Source organism: Cricetulus griseus (genome assembly GCF_003668045.3).
Source record: "Cricetulus griseus strain 17A/GY chromosome 1 unlocalized genomic scaffold, alternate assembly CriGri-PICRH-1.0 chr1_0, whole genome shotgun sequence".
Taxonomy (NCBI): Eukaryota; Metazoa; Chordata; class Mammalia; order Rodentia; family Cricetidae; genus Cricetulus; species Cricetulus griseus.
Window position 1 is genome coordinate 238384591 of NW_023276806.1, and position 26160 is coordinate 238410750.

The 26160-nt window shown below is 41.4% G+C and overlaps 1 protein-coding gene across 1 annotated transcript; it reads left to right on the forward strand.

Annotated features, from left to right (window-relative positions):
- The first annotated feature begins 825 nt into the window (after window positions 1-825).
- LOC100771752 (kynurenine/alpha-aminoadipate aminotransferase, mitochondrial) lies at window positions 826-25883 on the forward strand. The gene is made up of 13 exons (XM_027394085.2): window positions 826-1036; window positions 1928-2096; window positions 5879-6011; window positions 8271-8345; window positions 11773-11982; window positions 14245-14310; window positions 16071-16153; window positions 16616-16712; window positions 17473-17534; window positions 18537-18601; window positions 22693-22799; window positions 23931-24032; window positions 25666-25883. The coding sequence occupies exons 1-13, from the start codon at window positions 970-972 to the stop codon at window positions 25705-25707; spliced, it is 1278 nt and encodes a 425-aa protein (XP_027249886.1). The 5' UTR covers window positions 826-969; the 3' UTR covers window positions 25708-25883.
- The last annotated feature ends 277 nt before the right edge of the window (window positions 25884-26160 follow it).

Genomic DNA, 26160 nt, shown 5'->3' on the forward strand with positions numbered 1-26160 from the left:
GCCAACGGCAGTTTATGCTGGAAAGGATGTGCAGAAAGAACACTCCTCCATTGCTGGTGGGAATGCAAACTTGTATAGCCACTTTGGAAATCATTATGGAGGTTCCTCGGGAAAATGGGAATCAGTCTGCCTCAAGACCCAGCAATTCCAGTCTTGGGCATATGCAAAAGATGCACATTCATACAACATGTTCAACTATGTTCATAGCAGTGTTGTTTGTAATATCCAGAACGTAAAAGCAACCTAGATGCCCCTCAACTAAAGAATGGATGGAGAAAATGTGGTACATTTACACGGTGGAGTATTACTCAGCGAAAAAAAAAACAAAAACAAAAAACAAAAAACAAAAAAAAACAAAAACAAGAGTTTTATTAAAGAAAAAAATTTAACACAGCCTTGATACTGGCCTACCCACTGCAATGGAACAAAGCCACCACCAGAGGGCGCGAAAGGACCTGAGGTCAGGTACGGTTCCAGGGGCTCATTTCAAAGATCTGGCAGGCCAGAACCTTGTTAAAAGGCGATTCTATGTTCCGGACACTGACCTTCAAGGTCAAGGATCCATGCTGTGTTTTTGTGGATTTGGGCAGTAATCCCGGTTGCGATTATGCATCACTGCGAAATCTTGCCTTTCACATCTCCACACGCCCATTTTGGCGAGTGGACTGCAGTACAGCCACTGTCTGCCCTTGGCTGCCATAGGCCTGGGCAAGGGGTGGAAGAGGGCGTGGCCTACTGCAGTCTGCTGTCCGCCCGGTTCCCGCCCCCTCTGCAGATAGACTTTGTCCCTGCAGACCCCAGGCCCGAGCCTATTTACATCGCAGTCACCAGAGGCAGCCTGCAGCCCGGTAGGCTGGGTGGCATTCTGCAGCATTACGCTGAGACAGCTGACTGTGCTACCCCGGTGAGCTGGGAGGTCCTTCTAAGTGATTGGTTTTCCTAGTCCTGCGCCAAGCGACCGGCGGAGACATGAATTACTCACGGTTCCTCACTGCAACCAGCATTGCCAGAAAGCCTTCCCCCATCAGAGCCACAGGTGAAAAACAAAGTCTGCGCCTCCCCTGGTTTGCAAGAGGGATGTTTTCTTCTCAGAAGCTCTGCGCGGTGCACTGTTGTGCGGGTCACCGCTGCTTGCAAGTGTGAAGACAATCTGTGGGCATTAGTTGAAAAAGGAATAGATAAGTTTTGTTTGCTAGGAACCTGAGCTGAGGCAAGGCATGGCAATGAGTACTTTCGCTGGGGGTCGGAGGAGGGCAAATGCCTTCAAGCCGGCTGTAGAGAAAGGCTCTGCAGGGAAGATGGGAATGCAGGGGTATGGCGTGAAGGGCCTGGGAACTGGAAGCCAGAAGTGGAGCTAGGGCACACAGGTAGGTCTTGGAATGAGTGGACAAAGGCCCTCTGCTACTGTGGCCCTTTGCTTGATTCCAGAACCCTCTCCGGTTTTCTTGGCCATCCAGATTCTTCCATCCCTCCACAAGTGAGGAAGCCTAGAAAAAGTCAGTTCGTATTTATTTTAGACTAGCGTTCTATCGTAGTGCAGTAGGCCACTATGCCAGACTAGCATGAGCAGGTAATTTAATAAATAGCAAGAATGTTCTTCTGTCGGCTCTGGAGGCTGGGAAGTCCCACATCAGACACCCAATGAAGGTAATTCCAGATGATGCTTCTCACTGCAGCTCGGCTACTTTCATAAGAACACCAGTTCCATTTCTGAGGGCAGAGTTATCATGATCTAATGCCATCTTTGTGGTTTTTGAGTACTAGATTCTAATTTAGCAATTGGTCAGAGACATCCACATACAAGCCACAGCACATTGTATCACTAGAAGTTGTAAAACATGATAGTTGATGGTAATGCATAATGAATTGTCTGTTTAAAGTAAGCTTCAGGAGACATATTCTTTCTTCTTTTTCACGTTTATCATAGCTGACATAATGTCCAAAGCACCAAAATCCCTCATATCTCTGGCTCCTGGAAGTCCAAACCCAACCATGTTCCCCTTTAAGACGGCTACTTTCACTGTGGAAAATGGAAACACCATCCAATTTAAAGAAGATATGATCAAAAGAGCCCTTCAGTATTCTCCAAGCTACGGGTAAGCTATCAATAGATGATAGATTTCTATTGGCTCATTGTCATACCCCTTTGGCAAAGTGACTTAGTCCTTTTGTTAACGAGAAGTACAAAGCCTGGGAAAATTTGGAGAAGAAATTTTCAAATACTAAAGGCAAAATCAGCACTAAATGTAAATGACTAGGAAAGCCAGAGGAAAAAAATCTAGAAGAAGGTACCATTTGAGCTGAGTGGGACACTAAAAAGAATGCTAGGTGAAGCAGTATACTGGAAAAAAGAGAGAGAATGGATAAAACAGTGAACAACATTGATGTTACTTTTTTAAGAATTAAATGGGGATTTTATTTTTTATTGACAACAGATTTTTTTTCTCATACAATATATCCTGATTATGGTTTCCCCTCATCCACTCTTGCCAGTTCTTCCCCACATCCCCTCCCTTGCTAATCCACTCCCTCATCCACTAGATTCTAAGTGATAAAAAATATGACAAAATAAAATATAAGTCAAAAACTTTCATGTTTGGACACAGCAACCCAACAGGAAGAATCCCAAGAGCAGGCACAAGAGTCAGAGATCCACTTATTCTCATAATTAGGGATCCCATAAGATGCTAAATAGCTAGAGTATGTGTACAGAGGACCTGGTGCAGACCCATATGGGTCCTGTGCTTGCTGCTTCAGTCTGTGAGTTCAGATGAACCTTGCTTAGTTGATTCAGAGTACCTTGTTCTCCTGGTGTCCTCAACTCTTACCATCTTTCCACTCCTTTCCCATGGCATTCACTGGGCTCTGCAAGGAGGGAATTGATGGAGATCTCTAATTTAGACTCTCTCTCTCTACATAATGTCTGTCTGTGGGTCCCTGCATCTGTTCCCATCTACTACAAGAGGAAGCCTCTCTGATGATGACTGGACAAGGCACTGATCTATGAGTATAGCAGAGTATCATTTGGAATCATTTCAATGGTGTTTGTTTGTTTGTTTGTTTTTTGGGTTTTGTTTGGTTTTACCCTAGGACTTTGGGCTATCTAGTCTCTGGGTCTTGATTACCTAAGCAGTGTCAATTATATGTTCCTTCTCATGGAGTGAGTCATAAGTCAAATCAGACATGGGCTGGATACTCCCAAAAATTGTGCTGCCATTGGCCTGGCATATCTTACAGGCTGCACAGATGGTAGATCAAAGGCTTTGTGCCTGAGCTGATGTTCACATTTCTCTTCCACTAGTCTACAGAGTACCTTCCCATGCCAAAGAGACTGGAGCATAGGCATGAAGGCTCCTTGTAGGCACCAACTCCACTTTTCCATGTCCACTGAATTGTGTGGGTATTGTCCCCTGCTGTCAGTTTGCAGAGAGCAACCCTTTGTTTTAGCAATAGCCTTCGTTGTTCCAGGATTTCCATAGGACCCCTGTGACCAACAACCCAAATGAATGCAACCAAGTCCTGCCACTGCAAGTCTCACTTGGCAACAAGAAATGGCCTGTTGAGACTTCATATCCCCCATTACAAGGAATCCTTGTTAGTATCACCTTCATAGATTTCAGGAAGCTTCCACTGCACTAGGATTCCACACTACCCCCCAAATGCCCCACGATTCCAGTCATCTCTTCCAAACTCTCTTCCTCCATCCCATCCCCCTACCTGATCCCACCCACCCCTAATCCACCCACAAAATCTACTTAATTTCCCCTTCCCAAGGAGATCCATATATCCCTCCAGACCATTCTTCTTTACCTAACCACTTTGGGTCTATGGGTTGCAGCTTGGTTATCATTTACTTAACTGCTAGTATCTATGTAGTGAATACATACCTATATGCCACATTTTTCTTTCTGTGTCTGGGTTACCTCACTCAAAATGTTTTTTTTCTAGCTTCATCCATTTGCATGTGAATTTTGTGATGGCACTTTTTAGCAGCTGAATAACACTCCATTATGTTAATGTATCACATTTTCTTTATCCATTTTTCTGTTGAGGGACATCTAGGCTGTTTCCAGTTTCTGGCTACTATGAATAAAGCATCAGTGAACAGGGTTGAGCAAGTGACCTTCTCAACTAGGTTGGAGCATCCTTTAGGGTATATGTCCAGGAGTGGTATAGCCAGGTCTTGAAGTAGATGGATTCCCAACTTTCTGAAGAACCTCCATATTGATTTTCCATAGTGGCTGTACAAGTTGGCACTCCCATCAGAAATGGAGGAGTGTTCCCCTTGCTCCACATCCTCTCCAGCATGAGCTGTCACTTGTGTTATTGGTCTTAGCCATTCTGACAGGTGTAAAATGGAATCTCAAGGTAGTTTTGATTTGCATTTCCCTGATGGCTAAAGATGTTAACATTTCTTTAAACATTTCTCATCTATTTTAGATTCCTCTATTGAGAATCTCTATTTAGATCTGTAACTCATTTTTAATTGTATTATTTAGTGTTTTGATATCTAGCTTATTATTTATATGTTTTGGATATCGGTTCTCTATTGGATGTGTGGAATTGGTAAAATCTTTTCCCATTCTTTAGGCTGCCACTCGTTTGTTTGTGGGTTCTAGGATTTCTGTAAAGGATATATTCATTTCCTCCTTAAGGAACTTTATCATCTTCATATAGTTGGTTGTAAGGTCCTTTTTTTTTTTTTTTTTTTTTTTGCTTCAGCTATGATGGAATATTCAGGGAGTGTTGTGGTAGGATAGCTGGACTCTAGTGGAGATATACTGTCCTGCCTGTTATTGTTTGTATTTTTATGCTGGTGTATTGGCATCTGGGTTTGAGATGCTTATAGGTCTAGGTGCCAATTTCTAAGTTTGTCTTTGTTGGGTGGGTGTTGTGTTCCTTGGTTTCTGTTTCCTCTCTGGATTTTCAGAGTGTGATGGCTGTGTATTGTCTGTTGTACTGGCCTGCTCAGCTGGTATGTTCACAGGGAGTGACTGCTGGTGATGAAGGCTGGGATGTGGTGATGAGTGGAGGAAGGGCAGTCAGGGAGGAATGCTCTGTGGGGTCTACAGAAGATGTGGGCAGAGGGGAAGGGAGGCTGCAGCTGATGATCTGTTTCAGGACTAAGAAAGAGACTGAGAGATTGAGTCTTGGGGAGATAAGAGATCAGAGAAGATCTGCAGGTAGCCTACCTGGTTTTCTGCCAGGTGCCATGATGTTTCCTATTAAGCAGGCACAAATGCATTGCTTCCATAGGTTCAAATGTCTAACTGCTGACAGGCAAACTGAACCATATATCTTAAGACTTCTTTTACCTGGTCTTCTCCCACTGATAAAGGTTAATTTATTAATTCTTTATACAATTGTTTACTAAATGTATTTGTGTTCAGGTATAGTGGAATATTCATCACCTCAAGGCCAGCCTGAGCTATATACACAGTCATACATACAAACAAAATTCCTCTGTGTTTGAAGAGTTTGTTGAAATCATGCTATTAGTGTGCACATGAATTGGGTAAACGTCTAGATAGCTTGTAGTAATCTTCCTAGTATAGCAAAGACTCTACTATGTAATGAAAGTCCTGGAGGAAACAAGCCTTCAGGCTTCCACATAAGTAGGATGTGGATTCAGGCGTGGCACATGGATTAAGTGACCAGCTTTATGTGAATTTCTGGCTGATTGAATTTATGTGAATCTCTTAATGTCTCACTCTATTGCCTCATTTTTTAAGTGAGAATACTGAAACTGCTGAAAGGCATTTGAGGGATTGTTAAATTGAATGTATAATGAGTTTGATATTAACTCACTATTTCTTCTCTGCCTACTATTTCTATGATTATTATGACCATAAATTGTGAAATGCATTGTATGCCTTAGAATTCCAGAACTTCTATCATGGCTAAAACAGTTGCAAATAAAGTTGCACAACCCCCCCACTGTCCACTACCCACCCACTCAAGGACAAATGGATATCTGCATCACCTCTGGCTGCCAGGATGGTCTCTGTAAGGTAAGAAAGGAGGGAGAAGAAAGGTTTTGTGTATAATCAAGCACACTCCTCAATGCAGTCATCTCCCACACACTATAAGGGGGTCATGTTTTGTGGACTACTAGTAGACCCTTTTCACTTCACCTAGGATAATAAATGGGAAATTCAAAGTCAAAAGATAGCAAGAGGCAAGGGGGAAGATTGATGATACACAAGGGTCAGGTACAATGCTTTAGGTTAATCAATTGATATCAGAAATCAAAATAACCTGTTATATTTGTGCTTAGAAAAAGAATTAGCTACTGTATATATTTTTGCCAGCAGGGAAACCTTTGTGAGTCTACAGACTGAGATTTAGGAATTCTCTCAAAGAAGTGATTTTCATTGGGAAGCACACTGTGACCTTTCCTTGTGGAAAGGGACAGAAAATTGTTTCTTCATTATCTGTTACAATTCCAGTCATATCAAAAAAAGGAAGTTAGTATAGGGGCTTTATTACAGAGAGCGTGTTGAAATCTGGTTTAATATTTCTTCCATGTGTTCCATGGTAGCTGGTTTGTGCTTGGACTTGAACCCTTCTTTTTTAAATTCTTTTTTATTTTAGAAGCACTCTTATTTACATATCACTCTCCCTATTCCTTCACCCTCCCACAGTTGAGTCATGATAGACCCACACATTTGTACCGGAAAAACTTTTGCCTTCGACGAATGACATCAGGAGTCTTCACACAGCCCACACCACCAAACCTTGTCACCCTTAACTACTAAATACTGTTTAGCAGTACTGACCACTCCATCCTTGTTTGACACTCCAACTCCCCGTTGTCTCGTACATCAGACTTGTGAGTCCTCCTTTACCTCATCCTGATTTCCTGACATCACACCTCAGTTCTTGAGTATATCTTCACAATGCATCTGAGTTTGGGCACACCCGTGTGATGAAGCACATACCCAACACTTCTGTGCTCTTCCCAAATACATTTGTCCATTTGTCTACCTCACACTATAACAGAATGTTTAAGGCAGAAAAAAAAAAAACTCATCTCGATCACATACGGGCTACTTTTGAGCTCTGTGTTCAAGTGATTGGCACTAAAAATCTTCAACTCTAATCCTTCAGCCCCTTATAGACCATAAGCATGACCCATTGGTTTTCATTTCCTAAATACCTCTCAGGCCTTCCTACAGTGCCACCTCTCTAGCTCAGGCTACCAATGTTTAGCCCTGGGACCATAGCAGTAATTCCCAAACAGTCCTCCAAACTTCTCCCTCTTCTCTTACTATTTTATACTGTAGTCAGAAGTTACCTTCCTAAACTGCATGCCTGATAATGTGGCTACTCCTGTTCTCTCCCTTCCAAAGTCCTTAATCACCTCTATGGCCTGAATGATTTCGTGGTGTAGTCTCTTTTTGACTGCACCTCTCTCTCTCTCTCTCTCTCTCTCTCTCTCTCTCTCTCTCTCTCTCTCTCTCTTTCTCTCTCTCTCTCTCTGTCTCTCTCTCTGTCTCTCTCTCTGGAGCGCATGGGCACTCTCTCTCCCTCCCTCCCTCCTTCCCTCTCTGCCTTTCCCTCTCTCCCTCCCTGCCTTTTCACACTCCACCTCAAGTCCCAAAAGTCTCCCAGTTTACCAAAAGATACCAGTTGTCACTTATCCTTCATACACCAGGACATCACTTCCTCGATGAAGTCTTACCTACATTCTCTGAGTGCCAAAGTCCTGCAATGAGATGTCCGTGATGTTGGGCACCTGACCCTAACAGTACTCACCATGGATTTGGCCTCTCTATTGAGATAATTATCTAATTAGTGTCTAGCTACCTCATGACAGTAGGAACCTGGTCATTTTGCAAGGATTTTGTCTCTAGTACTCTTCCCTGGCCTGACTCATAGTCAACATCTAACAAGGTCAACATTTTCCAAAAATCAATAAAAGAAACAGATGAATTTTATGAGCCAAACCAGTTATGTTCTTCATTTTACCCTACAACGGAGGTCAATATACTGCTGGACAGCAGAATCCAGACCATCAGCTAAGCTGGTAAATAAAGTTTTATTGGCACCAGATACTCTTATTTACTTACACATTGCCTGTGGCTGCTCTGTTGCTATGGAGGCAGAGATGAGCAGCTGCAACAGAAACACTATGGCTCACACAATGGTTATTACCTAGCCCTTAAAAAAAACTTCCCACTTTCCCTTTAGATCCTGGGAGCACAAAAGAAACATGTTCTGAAGATGGGAGCTATTCTATCCAAGCTAACCTATGCTTCCTTTGTCAGGTGTTTGAAATGCTCATTAGTCCTGGAGACATTATCCTCATAAACGAACCTTTGTATACTGGAGTTCTTTATGCTGTAAGTACATGTTTTTACAAAACAGCAAGTCTCTTACAGCCCTTTAGAATGTCTGTCACCTCAAAAACCCTTTTAAGATGAGTTCTTTCTTTGCAAAAAAACTTAATAGTGTCCAAAATTTGTGTGATTTATTATCATCTGAACAGTCATTTGGTCCTCAACCTGTCTCTCACGGTAAAGTCTCTCTCATTACAATTTAATATGATGCTTGATTTTGTGTGACAGCTGAATTCTGAGTACATGATATGTTATTAATCATATTAACATCAAAACTCTAAGGTCAAAGCTGCTGTTTTCAAAACAAAAATCATGGTTTGTTTTTTTTAAAAAAGCGTTTTTGGAGGACTGGGGAGAAGTTTAAGGGATTAAAATGTTGGCTCATTGTGGTTTATGCAAGGAGAGGACAAGTGTTCAAATGCCCAAAGTCCAAGTAAATTCTGGTGGGAGTGAAGCCTATCTGTAATTCCAAACACAGAAGGTGGAGCCTGGGAATCCACAAGCAAGCTGGGTGTCTAGAGTAGCTTTGTGTATAGATTTGACGGAGAGAGCCTGACTTAATAAATAAGATGGAAGATCAGTAGAGGATGGTTCCCCAACATCAACCTAGGTCTATACATGCAACACACACACACACATGCACGCACGCACGCACGCACGCACGCACACACACGCACGCACGCACGCACAGAGGAACATAGATAAAGCAAAAAAAAAAAAAGTGCACTCTTACTAAATTGCTTTTAGAGAGTTTTTGGTTTCCAAAAAGTCCACTGAAGTTGTCTGGAAGCCTGTACATACATTTGGTGACTCACTCTTAACAGCAATGAACTACTACCACCATTTGGTCATACATTTAAGGAGTGGAAAGAGATTGTGTTCCAATTCCTCAGCGCTAGCAGAGATGCGCTTTTACGGGAAACATGGTTATATCTATATCATCATGATATGTTTTGAACATCCAGGATAGGAGCTGTGAGAAAGACAAAGGCGGGGTGAGGAGTAGGTAAATTTTTAGTTTAAAACTAAAGTTTAAGAAAATGAAATTATTTTGACTATATATATTCAATTTCATCTGAGTATTTTTTTGGATCATATTATCAAGTTTACTTAAGCTGTGGTTGACTTTCAGACAAAGGTGTTGGTGATTATGTGTGAGTGTGCTGTGAATCCATTTGCGCTTAATGGATTTGTGGAACTTAATGACTACAAATACTGAGCTGCAACCTTCCTATTTGTAGACTTACAATACACTTTGGTGTTTTAAAAGCTATATTATGTAAAGTGTGCTTACATTTCTAAACCTGATTGGATTTTCTGCTGTTTTTCTTTGAATTCACAGCAATATGAGGATATAAACAAATAAAAGACAATGCCTCTCCACTAAAAATTATAATTAGCATCTTCATCTGTACCCCAAAGCTTCCTAAAAGGTGTATGTGACACACTGAACGTACCCTATTTCTTCTTTACAAAGGAAAGGAGTATGTGCTAAGATTACACAATATGAAAGCCATGTCCAATTTCTTAATATTTCACATCAAATGTGACTTAATTCACAAAAACTTGCTTTTTCCTTGCCAATTGCCCAAGTACAGCCATGTTACATGTCAATTTACTGTAACTCTAAACAAATATGGCATAGTCAGGAGTTCCTACTCCAGTGATAAAGCAGTGAGCCTGCAACCTGCAGGAAGAGGGTTGTTATCTGCCTCACCACCAACCACTCAGTTGGTCAGGGCATCCCATTCTAGCATGGCTGTGTCCACAACTGGAAGAAACAGGACAGTGCAACTGGAATTAACAGAGAATTCACAACTGTCAGGTCATACAAGGAATGGCTCTAGGAACTGTGGCAGTTTTCCCATCAAAGAAGCATAGGAATTCGCCACATCCTGTAGAATAATTAGATCCACTTGTCCATGCTGTTAGGGTGGTAGAACTGATTAAAAATAGATTATTTTCTCATGCAATATGTCTTGATTATAGTTTTCCCCTCCTTCTCCTCTTCCCAGTTTCTTCCCATCCCTCCAGATCCGCCTTCTTTCTATCTCTCATTAGAAGAGAAAAAAATTCTAAGAGATGGCCAAACATGACCAAATAATACATAATAAGATGAAGCAAAAACTTTCATATTGAAGTTGGGCACAGCCACTCAACAGAAAAAGAGTCCCAAGAGCAGGCACAAGAGTCAGAGACCCACTAATCCCCAATCAGGAATCCCATGCAAATATTAAACTAATAGCTATAATATATACTCAGAGGAACTGGCATAGACCCATGTAGGTCCTGTGCTTGCTGCTTCGGTCTCTGTGAGTTCATATGCATCTTTCTTGGTTCATTAAGAGCGCCATGCCCTCCACCCCCTCTGGCTTTCCATCTCCTTTTGCACAGGGTTTCCTGAGATCTGAGGGGAGGGATTTGATGGAGACCTCCAATTCAGAACTTCCTGACTGTCAACCTTACCAATCTGCCTAGAGAGATATAATTAATGACTAGTGTTTGTTGTTAGGCTGATTGGCCTGAGAACTAACTCTCTCTCTCTCTCTCTCTCTCTCTCTCTCTCTCTCTCTCTCTCCCACACCCTCCCTCCCTCTCTCCCTCTTGCCCTCTACCCCCTCCCTCTCTCCCTATAGCTCTTACCCTCTCTCCCCTACCCCTACCTCCACCCCTTTCCCTCACCCTCTCTCTCTCTTTTCCCAACCACCATGATGTGAGTTGCTCTGCTCCTCTGTGTTCTCCCTGCCACAATGGAGTGAAATGTCTGAAACCGTGAGTCTATATAAACCTGTCCTTCTTAAATAGTTTTGTCTGTGTACCTTGTCACAGCACTGCAGAATGCCTACGGCCTTGCCCATAGTTGCCCATAGATACTGATGAACCATTTCCACCTCGTGTAAGATAGTTCAGTGAGAAGAGGCAAGTCTCAAGCACTGCCAGCTACCAAGCTTTGTTTATTTCTCTCACACTACACACCCAGCACAAGGCTACCTGCAGCTTGCATCCTGGCATCTTCCTTCCAAGCCCCAATCTCACAGAATCACCCTCTGTTCAGAACATTGCCAGTCTTGGGGCAAATGAAAAAAAGAAAAAAACCACATAGACAACCAATAGCTGGTATTTTAAAGTTTCTGCTTAGGAAAAATGAGCATGTCAGTTGCTGCTCACCTTCTGTGAACCGGAATAAGACACACATGACCAAGCATAATACCAATGAGGCTAAGAAGCACAAGCAGCTATTGCTGTCCTCAGAGGAATTATAGGATTACAATACACAGCTCAGCCCTCTGGAGCTTGGAGCTGAGTACATTTTACATATTTAAGGGCATAAATAGCTCAGTTGTTGACTCGTTTTTAAAAGAAAATGGAGCATTTCGTAACCATACTACATTCTCTCTCTCTCTCTCTCTCTTTTTTTTGTCATCCACAGATAAAACCATTGGGTAGCAACATTATTAATGTCCCCAGTGATGAGCATGGGATTATTCCAGAGGGTCTCAAAAAAATACTTTCCCAGTGGAAACCAGAAGATTCCAGGGATCCCACGAAAAAGACTCCAAAATTGCTTTATACTATCCCAAATGGTAACAATCCTACAGGCTACTCACTGACAGGTGACCGCAAGAAGGAAATCTATGAGGTATTTACAAGAAGGTGCCAAGATGTGTTTTGTATTCTTGTTTACCTTTTTGGGAGAGTCTTCGATTCAAGTTGCTTTTCCTACTATTCTCTTGTTTTCCGGGAAGATAACTTTTAATAAAAGAGACTCCGTCATCTATGCCAAAGTTCCTACTGAAGTAATACACAACAAATTGCCACATCTCTGTTTCTGAATTTATTTTCACTTAATTGGTATTTTAATACATGAAAAATGGCATTCTTGACAACCTGCTATGAAAAGACATCTGGTTCCCATTACTGGATGCTTGTGTTTGCCCTGTATTTTAGACTTGCTATTTGCTACTCATTGTCATTCCAGGCTACAAAGCATTTTTTTAAAAAGTGACAGGGGTCTCTTCTTTCTAAACTCTCTTTAGGTACCTATGATGACTTGTATTATTGCCAGTTTTTTAATATCAAGCCTACACAGAGATGTACATAAATCTGAAAAACTAAGCTCAAAAGCCTTCTGTAAGGTCTTGTTGCTGCACCTGAGTCTCTGCCCTTTCCCTAAAAATTGCTCTAAAAAGAAGTGTTATGCTCTGTTTAACTACATGGAACCTAATTGTGTGCAGTGGACTCACAGACAGATTTCAACCAGTGCTTTTTACCTGAAAAACATAAAGGTTCAAGATATTGCTTTGATATTTGTTTTATTTTATCTCTCCGGGACTCTCTCTTGAGCTGTACTATCTACATATTCCCGGATGATCATATTATCTGATTCCATGGTTGTAAATCTGGTTCATTTTGCATAAGATGATTTCCCCCTTTCTCAGCTCCATCTCCTCCCTGAACTCTAACTTTTGTATTGTTGTGATATCTCCATAGATGACAATAGCATTTCAAAATTAACCTGGCCCAAATAGAACTCCTGGCTTTTCCCTGGCCCCAACCCTAAACCTTTCATATACAACCAACCCCCATGCTCTCCGGCCTCAATAATAATGAAGAATTACCTTCATTTCTTCTTTGCTATTCTCTCTTTCCCCTTCTAATATCCAATTCATCCTGTGGACTGCACCACCAAGTTCTTCTAAGTTGATCTTTCTTCACCATTACTCCTGGCCTTGCTTCCTAATCCACTGTCTGTCTACACTGTATGACATCATGACATTATCACCCACCCTGTTGCATTTGGTCCCCAGTGTCTAACTGGTCACTGTTTGCATGGCAACCAGTCCTAGCCCCTGCTGTATGGCAAATGAAAAGTCAGCCTTGTGGCTTCAGAAATTCTAAAGTTACATAATTTTTTTATAAGTTTGTGAGGCTGTATGATGAATACCGTTACTCTGTTCTCTCTCTCTCTCTCTCTCTCTCTCTCTCTCTCTCTCTCTCTCTCTCTCTCTCTCTCTCTTTCTCCCCTTCTGAGCTGCACTACATATGTCAAAGGCATATTATCCCTTTCTGTCTTTTAATCGCCCCAAGTTTTTGTTCACCCCATGATCTCTTCCTTCACTCATCCATCCTAGACTCATCCATTACTCAGTCTAGAATCCTCTTCCTTAATATCTGCATAATTAATCAATTCTGATCATCTTGAGTTCTAATTTTACCTTGTCAGGAGGAGCTCCCCAGAGGTTTGACCTGAGTAAATTTCTGTCTTAGGGTTACTATTGCTGTGATATAACCCCATGACCAAAGCAACTTGGAGAGGAAAAGGTTTATTCTGTTTATCACAGTTCTTCACCAAAGGAAGTCAAGGCAGGAATTCAAGCAGGGCAGGAACCCTGAGTCAGGATCTGACACAGATGCCATGGAGGGCTGCTGCTTACTGACTTGCTCCCCATCTCTTGCTCAATCTGCTTTCTTATAACGCCCAGGACCACCAGCTTAGAGATAGAACCACCCATTATGGGGTGTGTCCTCCACCATAATCACTGATTAAGCGAATGCCTTACAGCTGGCTCTTATGGAGGTATTTTTGAAATTGAGGTTCCCTCATTTTGGATAACTCTAGCTTGAGTCAAGTTGACATAAGACTAGCCAGTGCACTGTCCTATCACTCTCCCTCAGATGTGACCTCCATTTAATTCTGATTCATTGCCCAAATGGCTTATGCACATTCTGTCTTGCATGAGAAAAGGAGCCTTTAGCAACTCATTCATGTCCAGCCTCAGTGTCGGGGATAATAGAAACTCAACAGTTCATGAATGGATGAATGAGAACAAAGAACTGTGATTCCAATAATTTTCCTTCTAGACAGCCCTTAAGAGATAAATTTATTGTTTTAACATTTTAGCTTGCAAGAAAATATGATTTCCTCATAATAGAAGATGATCCTTACTATTTTCTCCAGTTCGATAAGGTACGTGGTCATGTGGGCTTATGTCACTGTCGAAAGATAATTTGTAGTAATTTATTAGCTGCATTGGAAGTGAACCTGGCTTGAGTCAATGAACTTGAATAAATAGTGTATTCTCTATACTTTTTCAATCTTGCAGTTTTTCCAGTTTTCTTCTTTATATTAATGTTCTTTCTAGAAATTAGTTACCTTTGGAATAGTAGCTTGATGTCTGAAACATGCTTTCAGATGAGCAGAGCCCATCAGGTGGTGCTGAACTCTGAATCCTATTTCGTATTACCTCAGACATCAAATGAGGGACATGATATTGGACTCATCTTATATTTCAGCTTCAGTGTGGTAATGGTAGCTGACTGGGATGATAGCTAAGGGGAGATGAGATGGTATGCAAGCTGAAGGGGAAGTAGGGCTGTGCTCAGTAAATGCTGTCCACTGATGGAGAAGGGCACTACAGCCACATAACTGTGCCCTTGTCACGTGCTCTGACCCTCATCTGGAGGATCAAGGGTTTTGTTTTGTTTTTGTTTTTGTTTTTAAGTCATCCTCACTATAAGTGTATGCTACATTTCATGGTAACAGTTTTCTAGCAGGCAGTAGTAGTGGTACACGCTGCCAGTAAGTAACCAGTACATGCCTTCAGGACTACAGACATCCAGTCCTATAACTGGATTCTGTTCCTACCTTTATATATACTGAAAAGACACAAACTTCTCTGCTGCATAGTTTTGCAGAGCATGATTTGCCCTGCCTTCCGTCAGTGTGACTGTGGACTCCTTTCTCACTTAGTCCTAGTTTTTTTTTAATTAAAAACAAGATTCTATTACATGTCAATCCCAGTTCCCTCTCCCTGCCCCCCACCAACCCCCTATCCTATCCATCCCCTTTCTGCTCCCCAGGGAGGATGAGGCCTTCCATGGAGGATCTTCAAAGTCTGTCATATCATTTGGGGCAGGGCCTAGACCCTTGCCAGTGTGTCTAGGCTGAGAGAGTATCCCTCTATGTGGAATGGGTTCCCAAAGTCCATTTGTGAACTAGGGATAAATACTGATCCACTACCAGAGGCCCCATAGATTGCCCAGACCTCTAAACTGACATCCTCATTCAGGGTTTCTGGAACAGTCCTATACTGGTTTCCCAGCTATCAACTTAGTCCTATTTTTGAAGACAATCTTAGTGTCTGTAGGGAAAATTTAGCTCAGGACCCCCAAGACCAAGTTCACAGCACAAAGGAGATTTATTTGCCAAGCAGGACAAAAGACAGGGAGTAAGGAGACAAAGATAGGAGATAGAAGGGAAGGGGAAGGGAATGAGGGAGAGGAATAAGGGGTGTTTTTCCTGGTGGTTGGGCAAGACAAAGAATTGCCTCTGGATAGAGAGGAGAAAGATATGACCCATAGGCAAATAATGGTTTATAAAGGTAAAGAGGGAGACTCCCTATTAGAATGAAGTGTTCGATTTTAATTGGACACATTAATTAGGTGAGTCAAAGGGGGCTTTTAATTGTTGGGCTTCAATTCTTTTGATAGCTGTACCTTGGTAGTCAGCCTCAGCAGGAGGGATTGGTCAAATAAGGGAATAGACCTTGGGGACTAGCTTTAGGAACATAATCTAATGGCTTTTAGCAAGGCCTAGGGAATGGGGGAGAAGGACAAGGCCTACCAGAGCCATGTTTTCCATGCTCAGGATGACTAGAGACCCTTCAGTGTCAGTATGCAACATTAACTGTTGTTTGCCAACCAATAGTGGTTTTCTTTCTCTTTAAGCCCTGGGTACCAACATTTCTCTCCATGGATGTTGATGGCCGTGTGATCAGAGCTGACACCTTCTCAAAGATCCTGTCCTCTGGGTAAGGCTTTCATCTATAACGTGAAGCCAGCCTCAAATCTTTTAGTTCAAGATCTTCTTCTTATTTAGAAGGCTTGTATTCAACTTGCATGAAAATACACTTGATCATTAATAGACATATATGTATTTTTACTTCAGTATTATTCTTACAATGGGTACTATAATTTCTAGTGTTCAAAGATGCTTGGATAGGAGTCTAAGTTGTAGGAGTATGGTCAGCATTCTGGAAACTGGTATTAGAATACCATGGTTAGAAATTCTTAGTAATATTTGCATTATTTTATCATCTATAGTAAATTTAGGTGTTTTTTTAAATAAGAAGTAAGTACTTTGGTTAGAATATTTAAGTCATCAAGATCTATTTGTCCCCAGGTCATCACTTTTCTCCTAATGAAATTAGCAAAATAATTCACATTACTTGTTGATGTGGGGTTGGTAGAAGCCCTTTTCTCTTTCTCTGTAGGTTGAGAGTAGGGTTTATGACGGGCCCCAAGTCCTTGATAGAGAGGATTGTTTTACACACACAAGTCTCATCAATGCATTCCTGCACTCTCTCACAGGTAAGTGCAATTCATCATTGGGTTTTGTTTATCTTTAATCAGAATCAGCTGTAGGCAAGGAACAGTAACTTAAGTTGACAGGGAAGAAAAATCAAATGCTGAATCTCCATTTCCAAGACAGAATTGGCAGATCAGCATCTGCAGAGGTCGAATCTAAGCAGCCAATGAGAAATCATTTAAGCTAGTATAGTCATTCTGCCTGCTCAGAATCCTCATGAATCTGGGCATACTCATCTGTGTCTCTGGGAGAACACTAAAAGTGAGTCAATTAACAAACATTAAAAAAAAAAACCTATGGAGCACTAAACAAAATAGAACCGAATTTGATGAAGTAATTCAAACATTGGCTTCATTGTGTTGGGATTCATAATGATGTGAAGAAAGCAGCCTGGTTAGTGTCTTCCTCTCAAGCTTTGAAAAGATACTGGATTTGGAAACTGTTATAGCCTAGAGGATTAGATTTTGTGGGCATGTTTGCATTTGTTCATGTCTATGTACATGTGTGGATGCGGGTGAGTATACATGTGTGCATCCCTGTGTACAAATCAGGCCCACATGCTTTATTAACTGAGCCTGCTGGGCACTGTTGTTGTCCTGGTTAACAATGGAAGTCTACTGAAGTCACTGATCTGATCTAGGCTCCGTGTTGCATCTTTCTGTGTGTTTTCATGGAAGCAGAGTGGTTGCCTTCTGTGATTCATGCAACCTTGCTTTTGAGAATGAACTACGATATCACGTGAGACTGTTCTCTCTCTTTCAGCTCATGATATCACAGCTTCTATACCAATGGGGAGAAGACGGCTTCCTGGCTCACATAGACAGGTTGGCTGCTAAAATATTTGTGAGCAAAATAGGAGCCCAGAACACAAAGTACAAACCATCCTGAGTACTGATTTATTATCCTTCCTTCTCTTTCAAAGACTTATTTTTAGTCTGTGTGCATGAATGTTTGCTTGTGTATATGTTTGCACACCACAGGCCTGGTGCTTGGGAGACCAGAGGAGGACATTGGCTCCCCAAGAACAGAGTTACAGGCTGTTGTGAACTAGTTAGGAGATGCTGTGTATGGCTGGAAACCCTACCAGGTCCTCTGCAAGAGTAGCAACTGTTCTTAGCCACGGAGACATCTCTCCATCCTCTTTATTCTTTCTTCTTCAATGTTCACAGTCACACCAACACAACAGTCTTTTTGTTGTAACATGAAGTCTTCTCAGTGGCATTTAAGGTCTGGCCAAAACTATTGTCCACCCATACCACAGTGGTCCAGGTTAGGGTTCATGGTTTTAGCTGAAAAAGTATCCACACATATAAACAAACTTATCTGATAATCAACTAAGGACACGGGGACATGGGAACTGGTTCAAGTAAGAATGAGTGAAAGCACACACTTTGCCTGGTCAGTATAATGAGGCAGTCATGAATTGTTTTTGTCATGTAAATATGTGCTCTCCTGAGCCACTTAGGAGCAAGCAGAAACAGAGTCCCCTCTTTCCCAGACCAGTGACTTAGCATCTCAATTCAGTTTCCTTTCAATTCAAGTGTTATCTGTCATTGAAAATGACATTACTTCAGTCAACCAAACACAAAGGTCTATCCTGTTACTTTATACATCTAAATTCTGTATCTTATATAGAAATGGACTTCTATTTGTTTTTATACTTTAACTTCTCTATAAAAAGGGGGAAAGATTTTTTAAATTTTTTTCAGCACACATGTCAAAGTAATAAGTGTTCTTATGAAGCAGAAAACAAATTCTTACAGGTTACAGTCAGAGCTTTTCTTGTGTCTGGTTTGAACCTCAATATCATTGTCTTTGTCTTCTAGAGTTATTGATTTCTACAGGGACCAGAAGAATGCGGTATTGGAGGCAGCAGACAAATGGTTAAGTGGTGAGTGAGGAGCATCTGTTGTTAATATAAGTATAAACAGTAGCATCTCTAGAGAGGATGTGGACATGTGATCAGCTTGATGTGGGAGAGACAGTAGTATAGGTGCTTTCTTGAGAAGGAAATGTTTCCCTACAGATAATTGTACAAGTACTACATTGTCAATCCTTGAAAACAGCTTGGTATTGGCACAAAAATAGACAGGTTGACCAATGGAATAGAATTGAAAACCCGATATTAACCCACACACCTATTAATACCTGAAGCTAAAGTTATACAATGGGAAAAAGAAAGCATCTTCAACAAATGGTGTTGACATAACTGGATTTGGACATGTAGAAGATTGCAGATAGATCCCTATCTATCGCCATGCACAAAACTTAAATCCCAATGGATCAAAGACCTCAACATAAATTCAGCCACACTGAAACTCCTAGAAGAGAAGGTAGGTGGTCCTCAAACAAATTGGTACAGGAGACCTCTTTCTGAACATAACACCAATAGCACAAACATTGAGATCAACAATTAATAGTTGTGACCTCCTGAAACTGAGAAACTTCTGTAAAGCAAAGGACACAGTCAGCAAGACAAAACGGCAGCCCACAGATGGGAAAAGATATTCACCATCCCCACATCTGACAAAGGACTGATCACCAAAATATACAATGAACTCAAGAAGCTAGCCACCAAAACACCAAACAATGCAATTAAAAAGTGGAGTGCAGAACTAAATAGAGAATTCTCAACAGAGGAATCTAAAATGGCTGCAAGACACTTGAGAAAGTGCTCAAAATCCTTAGCCATCAGGAAAATGCAACTCAAAACCACTCTGAGATACCATCTTGCTCCTGTCAGAATGGCTAAAATTAAAACACCAATGACAGTCTATGCTGGAAAGGATGTGGAGAAAGGAGAACACTTTCCATTGCTGGTGGGAGTGCAAACTTGTACAACCACTTTGGAAATCAATATCATGGTCCCTCAGGAAAATGGGAATCAACCTACTGCCAGATCCAGCAATTCCTCTCTTGGGCACAAAGAATGCACACTCATACAATAAGGACATCTGTTCAACTATATTCATAGCAGCATTATTTGTAATAGCCAGAACATGAAGCAACCTAGATGCCCCTCAACTGAAGAATGGATAGAGAAAATGTGGTACATTTACACAATGGAGTACTACTCAGCAGAAAAAAAAACAATGGAATCTTGAAATTCACAGGCAAATGGATGGAACTAGAAGAAACCATCCTGAGTGAGGTAACCCAGTCACAAAAAGACAAACATGGTGTGTACTCACTCATACATGACTTTTAGACATAGAGCAAAGGATTACCAGTCTATAATCCACACTGCTAGAGGAGCTAGGAAACAAGGAGGACCCCAAGAGAAGATTGCATAGTCTCTCAAAGAAGGGGGGGCAAGAACCTCTGAACAAAGTGGGAGCATGGGATGTGACTGGAGAGGAAGGGAAGAAGGGGAGGGGGGGAGAGGAGAACAAGAGGACTGAGACAGGGGAGGAATAGAGGAGGGCAAGAAAGGAGATGCCTTGATAGAGGGAGACCGTACAGGTTTGGAGAGAGGTCTGGCACAGGGGAAATGTTAGGGGATACACAGAGATGACCCCAACTAAGAATCCAAGCAGTGGTGGAGAGGATGCCATTGATGCCCTTCCCCTATAATGAGATTGGTGTCTACCTTGGTTACCATTCCTAGAGCCTTCATCCAGTAGCTTTCGAAGCAGAAACAGGCATCCATAGCTAAGCACTGAACCATATTCCTGGAATCCATTTGTAGAGAGGGAGGAAGGATGAGCAAAGAAGCCAAGTTGGTGCTGCAGAAAGCCACAGAAACAGTTGACCTGACCTAGTGAGAGCATGGAGAACCTAGTCATAAAGCTGGGGAACCAGCATTGGACCAAACCAAGCCCTCTGAATGTGGGTGCCAGCTAGGAGGCCAATACAGTCTATGGGGCCTCTAACAGTGGAGCCAATCTTTAACCCTAGAGCACAAATGGATTTTGGTAGCCCATTCCCTATGGAGGGAAACTATTGCAGCCCAGATACAGCAAGAAGAGCCTGGGCCCTCCCCCAAACAATATGACAGACTTTGAGGGTACCTGGTGGAGGGCTTCACTGTCCCTGGGGAGGAGTTGGGGGATGGTTGGGGGGTGGGGGGAACACGGGAGGATGGGAGGACAAGGGAATGGGAGGGGTGGTTATGTAAATATGAGTAGTAATTAAAGAATTTAAATGAAAAAGAATTTAAAAACAGAATTATATGTGTATGATAAGAGTGCTTTCCTACCACTTTATAAAGGAATGGTGACAAAATATTAATGGGAAGAGTTTTTAAGTAATTAAATTCAACATACTTGTCCTTTCTCCTTAGTTCTTATATCATAATACTCACATATAACGCTTGTAGATGGACCTGGAATGCTTGGATTTTAGTACTTTTATCCTAATTGATTACATTTCTGCAGAAACTAATCCATCTGAGCATCCAAACCATTACATAAATAATGGAATTCATGGAATCCAAGGGAACTCCAGAAAGAATTGAAGAATCAACGTTAAAATTGGAACAGCCTGTTTGTTGTCTTAGGTGTGAGTGTGAGTCTGAGTGACAGACACACACACTGAATTTCTTGCTCTCTCAACTGTCTCCCTACATTCCTTACCCCAACACTGAGCTTTTTTCCTTTTTTATTAGAAAGAAAATTATTTTAAGTGTCAATCCCATGTCCCTCTCCTTCCCCTCCTCCCCTACCCCTCTCAACTAACGCCCTACCCATCCCATACCCTTTCTGCTCCCCAGGAAGGGTGAGGCCTTCCATAGGGGGTCTTCAAAGTCTGTCATATTCTTTAGGATAGGGCCTAGGTCAACCCCCTTGTATCTAGGCTCAAGGAGTATCCCTCCTTGTGGGATGGGCTCCTAAAGTCCACTGACACCCACATTCAGGGGGTCTGGATCAGCCCCATACTGGTTTCCAGGTATCAGTCTGGGGACCAAGAGTTTTCCCTTGTTCAGATCAGCTGTTTCTGTGGGTTTCACCAGGCTGGTCTGGACCCCTTTGCTCATCAGTCCTCCTTCTATGGATTCCTGTTTAGTTCAAGGTTTAGCTGTGGGTGTCTGATTCTACTTCCACCAGCTGCTGGATGAAGGCTATATGACAGCATATGAATTAGTTATCAATCTCATTATCTCAGGAGAGGGCATTTAAGGTAACCTCTCCTCTGTTGCTGAGATTGTTAGTTAGTGTCTTCTTTGTAGCTCTCCAGACATTTCCCTAGTGCCTGATTTCTCTTTAAACTTATAATGTCTCCCTCTATTATATTATCTCTTATCTTGCTCTCTTCTGTTCTTCCCTCAACTCAATTTCCCTGCCTCATCATGTCTTCCTCACCCCTCTTCATCTCCCCTTCTCATTCTCCTAGTTCCCTCCCCCTCCCCCAATGCTCCCAATTTTCTCAGGCGATCTTGTCCCTCTCCCCTTCTCCAAGGAACCATGAATGTCTCTCTTAGGGTCCTCCTTGTTACCCAGCCTCTCCGGCAGCCTGGGCTGCAGGCTGGCAATTCTTTACTCTATGTCTAAAATCCACATATGAGTGAATACATACAATGCCTGTCTTTTTGTGACTGGGTTACCTCGCTCAGAATGGTTTCTTCTAGTTCCATCCATTTGCCTGAGAATTTCAAGATTCTATTGCCTTTTTTTCCCCACTGAGTAGTATTCCATTGTGTAAATGTACCACATTTTTTTCTATCCATTCTTCAGTTGAGGGGCATCTAGGCTGCTTCCAGGTTCTGGCTATTACAAATAATGCTGCTATGAACATAGTTGAACAGATATCCTTGTTGTATAAATGGGCCTCTTTTGGGTATATGCCTAAGAACACTGAGCTTTTTAAAATAAACCCCAAACATCAATTTGGGGGTCTCATCAAATCACATTTTTGAGATGCTTTCACAGAAACAAATTATCTACAAGTAAGTCCTTGCTTACAATCACTGCACCTGTACTGTTGGATCTGTGAGTTTGGTGTCATCAGAAATGTCTAGAAGATGCTATCTTCTTTTTTTTGTAGGTTTGGCAGAGTGGCATGCTCCCAAAGCTGGGCTTTTTCTATGGATTAAAGTTAAGGGAATCTCAGACACACGACGACTGATTGAAGAAAAGGCTATTGAAAAAGAGGTAAAAGAAGGAGGTGGCCAACAGAAAATGTATATGATTTCTTTGAACTAATTTTCTTTGAGTGGGATGAAAGATACTTTATGGCCCAGACACATGTAATGTTGGAATATTAGGTTGGGATATTGTCTAATCATTAAATTATAATAAATTTTGAAGTTACAATTCAGATGGGCTAGGCTGATAGAAATACACTAATTCTCCTCAGCAACTGGATTTGTTTTGATTGCAGAGTCACTCCTTACCACATATGTAGCTTTGGGTATCTTACATTCCCTGTGACTTATTGGTAAAGACAATAAAAACCCTTTCCTGGGCCAGCAAGACAGCCAGGCAGGTAGTCCTGATGTCTCAGTTAGGGTTTCTATTGATGTGAAGAGACACCATGACCAGAGCAACTCTTACAAAGAAAAACATTTAATGGAGTGCCTTACATTTTCAGAGGTTCAGTCCATTATCATCACGGTAGAACAAAGTACATGTATGTCTAGGATGAAGAGGGAGCCAGTACCCAGTCACTCACCTGTCCCTGCCACCATGGCCATAACAAGAGCAGTTTGCTGTTTCTTCACCCCATTTTGACACACTAACATTTTTATCTGCTTTATGCATTAAACATTTGCATCCTTTTAGTTTCCTAAAACATATCACTTCCTTCCTATCCCAGGGTCTTTACCTTTCAAGGTTTCTCCCTAAGACACTGGTCCCTACTCTTTGTTAGGCCAATATCTAGTTGGCTTTTGGGTCCCAGTTAGAAACCTCAATGTTTGCATTCATATTACTTTTATAGCTAGATTAGCCACTCATTTTTATTTTATTTTACCATTTCTTCTACCCTGTCCTCTGCACATTTAAACTTAAATTTTGGTGCTTTCTTCTCATTTTTTATTATTCTTTATATGTGGAGAAGAAATAGCATTGGTCATATCAGTGGCAATTTTTTTTTCTAATTCCATGAGCTCAGGTTTGTCTATCATTGCCATATGTATTTTTGTATGACATTTTTGTTCTCTGTTGGGATTTATTTTTTTAATAATGGCTTTTAAGCTTAAAGTAGTCCTCCCTACAGTAATACTACATTTCTGTACATTTTCTTTAATTTCTTCTTCACCTGTTTTCTGTAATCTTTCACAGGTCTTATTGGTTCCTGGAAATGGTTTTTTCATCGACAGCTCAGCCCCCACCTCCTTCTTCAGAGCAGCCTTCTCTCTGGTTACTCCAGAGCAGATGGACTTAGTGAGTATGCCCTTCAGTCACAGCCTCCTAGAATTTAATGTCTTTCTACACTTCTGAAAGCTGGATTTTTTTTTTATTTTTTTAATTTTTTGGTTTTTTCGAGGCAGAATTTCTCTGTGGCTTTGGAGGCTGTCTTGGAACTAGCTCTTATAGACCAGGCTGGTCTCAAACTCACAGAGATCCTCTGCCTCTGCCTCTGCCTCTGCCTCCCGAGTGTTGGGATTAAAGGCATGCGCCACCACTGCCTGGCCTGAAAGCCAGATTTTAGTGAAGCAGTCATGAACTGTAGGCAAATGTGGACTAAACTGGAGTTGAAGTTTGTCGTCTTTGCAAGTAACTGGCAGAACTTATTGAACTGTACTTGGGGGAGGGGTGTCCAACAGTCTCTGTGGCAATACCTTTTCCTTCCTTCTTGCATTCATAAAAATGATTAGGAAAATCTCTGAAGAAAAAAGAATTTAAAAGATTCTTAGAACTGTATGCAGAGAAGCACAAAAGGAAGAGCTACTAACCAAACACTGTCTTTGACCTTCAGAGCTCTGTGTGTGTGTGTGTGTGTGTGTGTGTGTAGGACAGGTTTCCTGTGTGTCTTGTCTTTATTTTAGAAGTGTGTTACCGTGGTTGTGAGTGTGTGTGTCTGTGTGTGTGTGTGTGTGTGTGTGTATGTGTGTGTATGTGTGTGTGTGTATTGAACCAGTTCCCTGCGTGTCCTATCTTTACTTTAGAAGTGTGTGAGTGTGTTATATGTGTGTGTGTGTGTGTGTGTGTGTGTGTGTGTGTGTGTGTGTGTGTAGGACAGGTTTCCTGTGTGTCTTGTCTTTATTTTAGAAGTGTGTTACCGTGGTTGTGAGTGTGTGTATCTGTGTGTGTGTGTGTGTGTGTGTGTGTGTGTGTGTCTGTGTGTATTGAACCAGTTCCCTGCGTGTCCTATCTTTACTTTAGAAGTGTGTGAGTGTGTGTATGTGTGTGTGTGTGTGTGTGTGTATGTCTGTGTGTATGTCTGTATGTGTCTGTGTGAGTGTGTGTCTGTGTGTGTGAGTGTGTCTCTCTGTGTGTCTCTCTGTGTGTGTCTGTGTGTGTGTCTGTGTGTCTGTATGTATATGTGTGTGTGTCTGTGTGAGTATGTGTCTCTGTGTGTCTCTATGTGTGTGTGTGTGTAAGTGTGTGTGTGTGTGTGTGTGTGTGTGTGTGTGTGTGTGTGTGTGTCTTTGTCTCTGTGTATGTGTACTGAGACAAGGCCCCTGCGTGTCCTCTGTTCACTTGCTTCCCATGCTACTACTATGCTGTCCCTAAGCTTGCCCTGCTCTATATGTGAACAGATTTGAGAAGACCAAATTCTATGTTCTGTTTGCAGATGAGAAAATGTATGAAAATACAAAATATACAAAATAGAAAAGGATGAATGAAAGTTCTAAGTTTTAAAAAATTGGGAATTTGTATAAGCCTGGTATATACTTACCCACATTTCAATGGCTTCTGAGGGCATTGTGCCCAGACAACGCTGTTGTCAAACTTACTTTTCACTGCCTCATCCCATGTTCACGTGGATATGCTACTTAAATCTCCAGAATTTTGAAAGAGTTTCCTAAAGTACATCCTAATTTCTTCAATTCTTATCTCCTTCCTATTTTAGGCCTTCCAGAGATTGGCCCAACTCATAAAGGAATCATTATGAAGAAATCAAACTAAGCATTATACTCATAATTTTTAAAGATATTATTTCTGTATTTTCCTGAAGAAATGCTTGCTGCTGTTTGACTGACAGAATGGATTACGCTCATGAAACATGTTACATTTGTATGTCTGTAGCAATTTAACAGAACAAATATCAAGTGCCTCTAAGTCCACCATACTGCCCAAAGATTTTCTGATCTTTTGCCTTTTGATTAATTTTCAACTCAAAGATTACATTTTATTGTAAAGAATGCTATAGCTGCTTTATAATGTCCAATAAATTTTTTCTTGAAATTAAGTTTCTGATGAATTTTCAAACTGCAAGGAAATTGGTTAAACTGGTAAATATTATGCAGTTTTTTCCTACCCTGAGGAAATTCCTTGAACATTTAGTACAAAAAAAGTTGCAATTTGACAATTAAAAGTTACTTTGTAGCCTTTGATGGTGCCAAAG

Bases quoted from the DNA above. Each gene is read 5' to 3' on its own strand.
- LOC100771752 (XM_027394085.2), top strand. From the start codon at position 970: ATGAATTACTCACGGTTCCTCACTGCAACCAGCATTGCCAGAAAGCCT. The intron at 16,154-16,615 runs GTAAGGCTTTCA...CTTTCTCTGTAG, and splicing joins TCAAAGATCCTGTCCTCTGG to GTTGAGAGTAGGGTTTATGA. The intron at 17,535-18,536 runs GTTGGCTGCTAA...TTTGTCTTCTAG, and splicing joins TTCCTGGCTCACATAGACAG to AGTTATTGATTTCTACAGGG.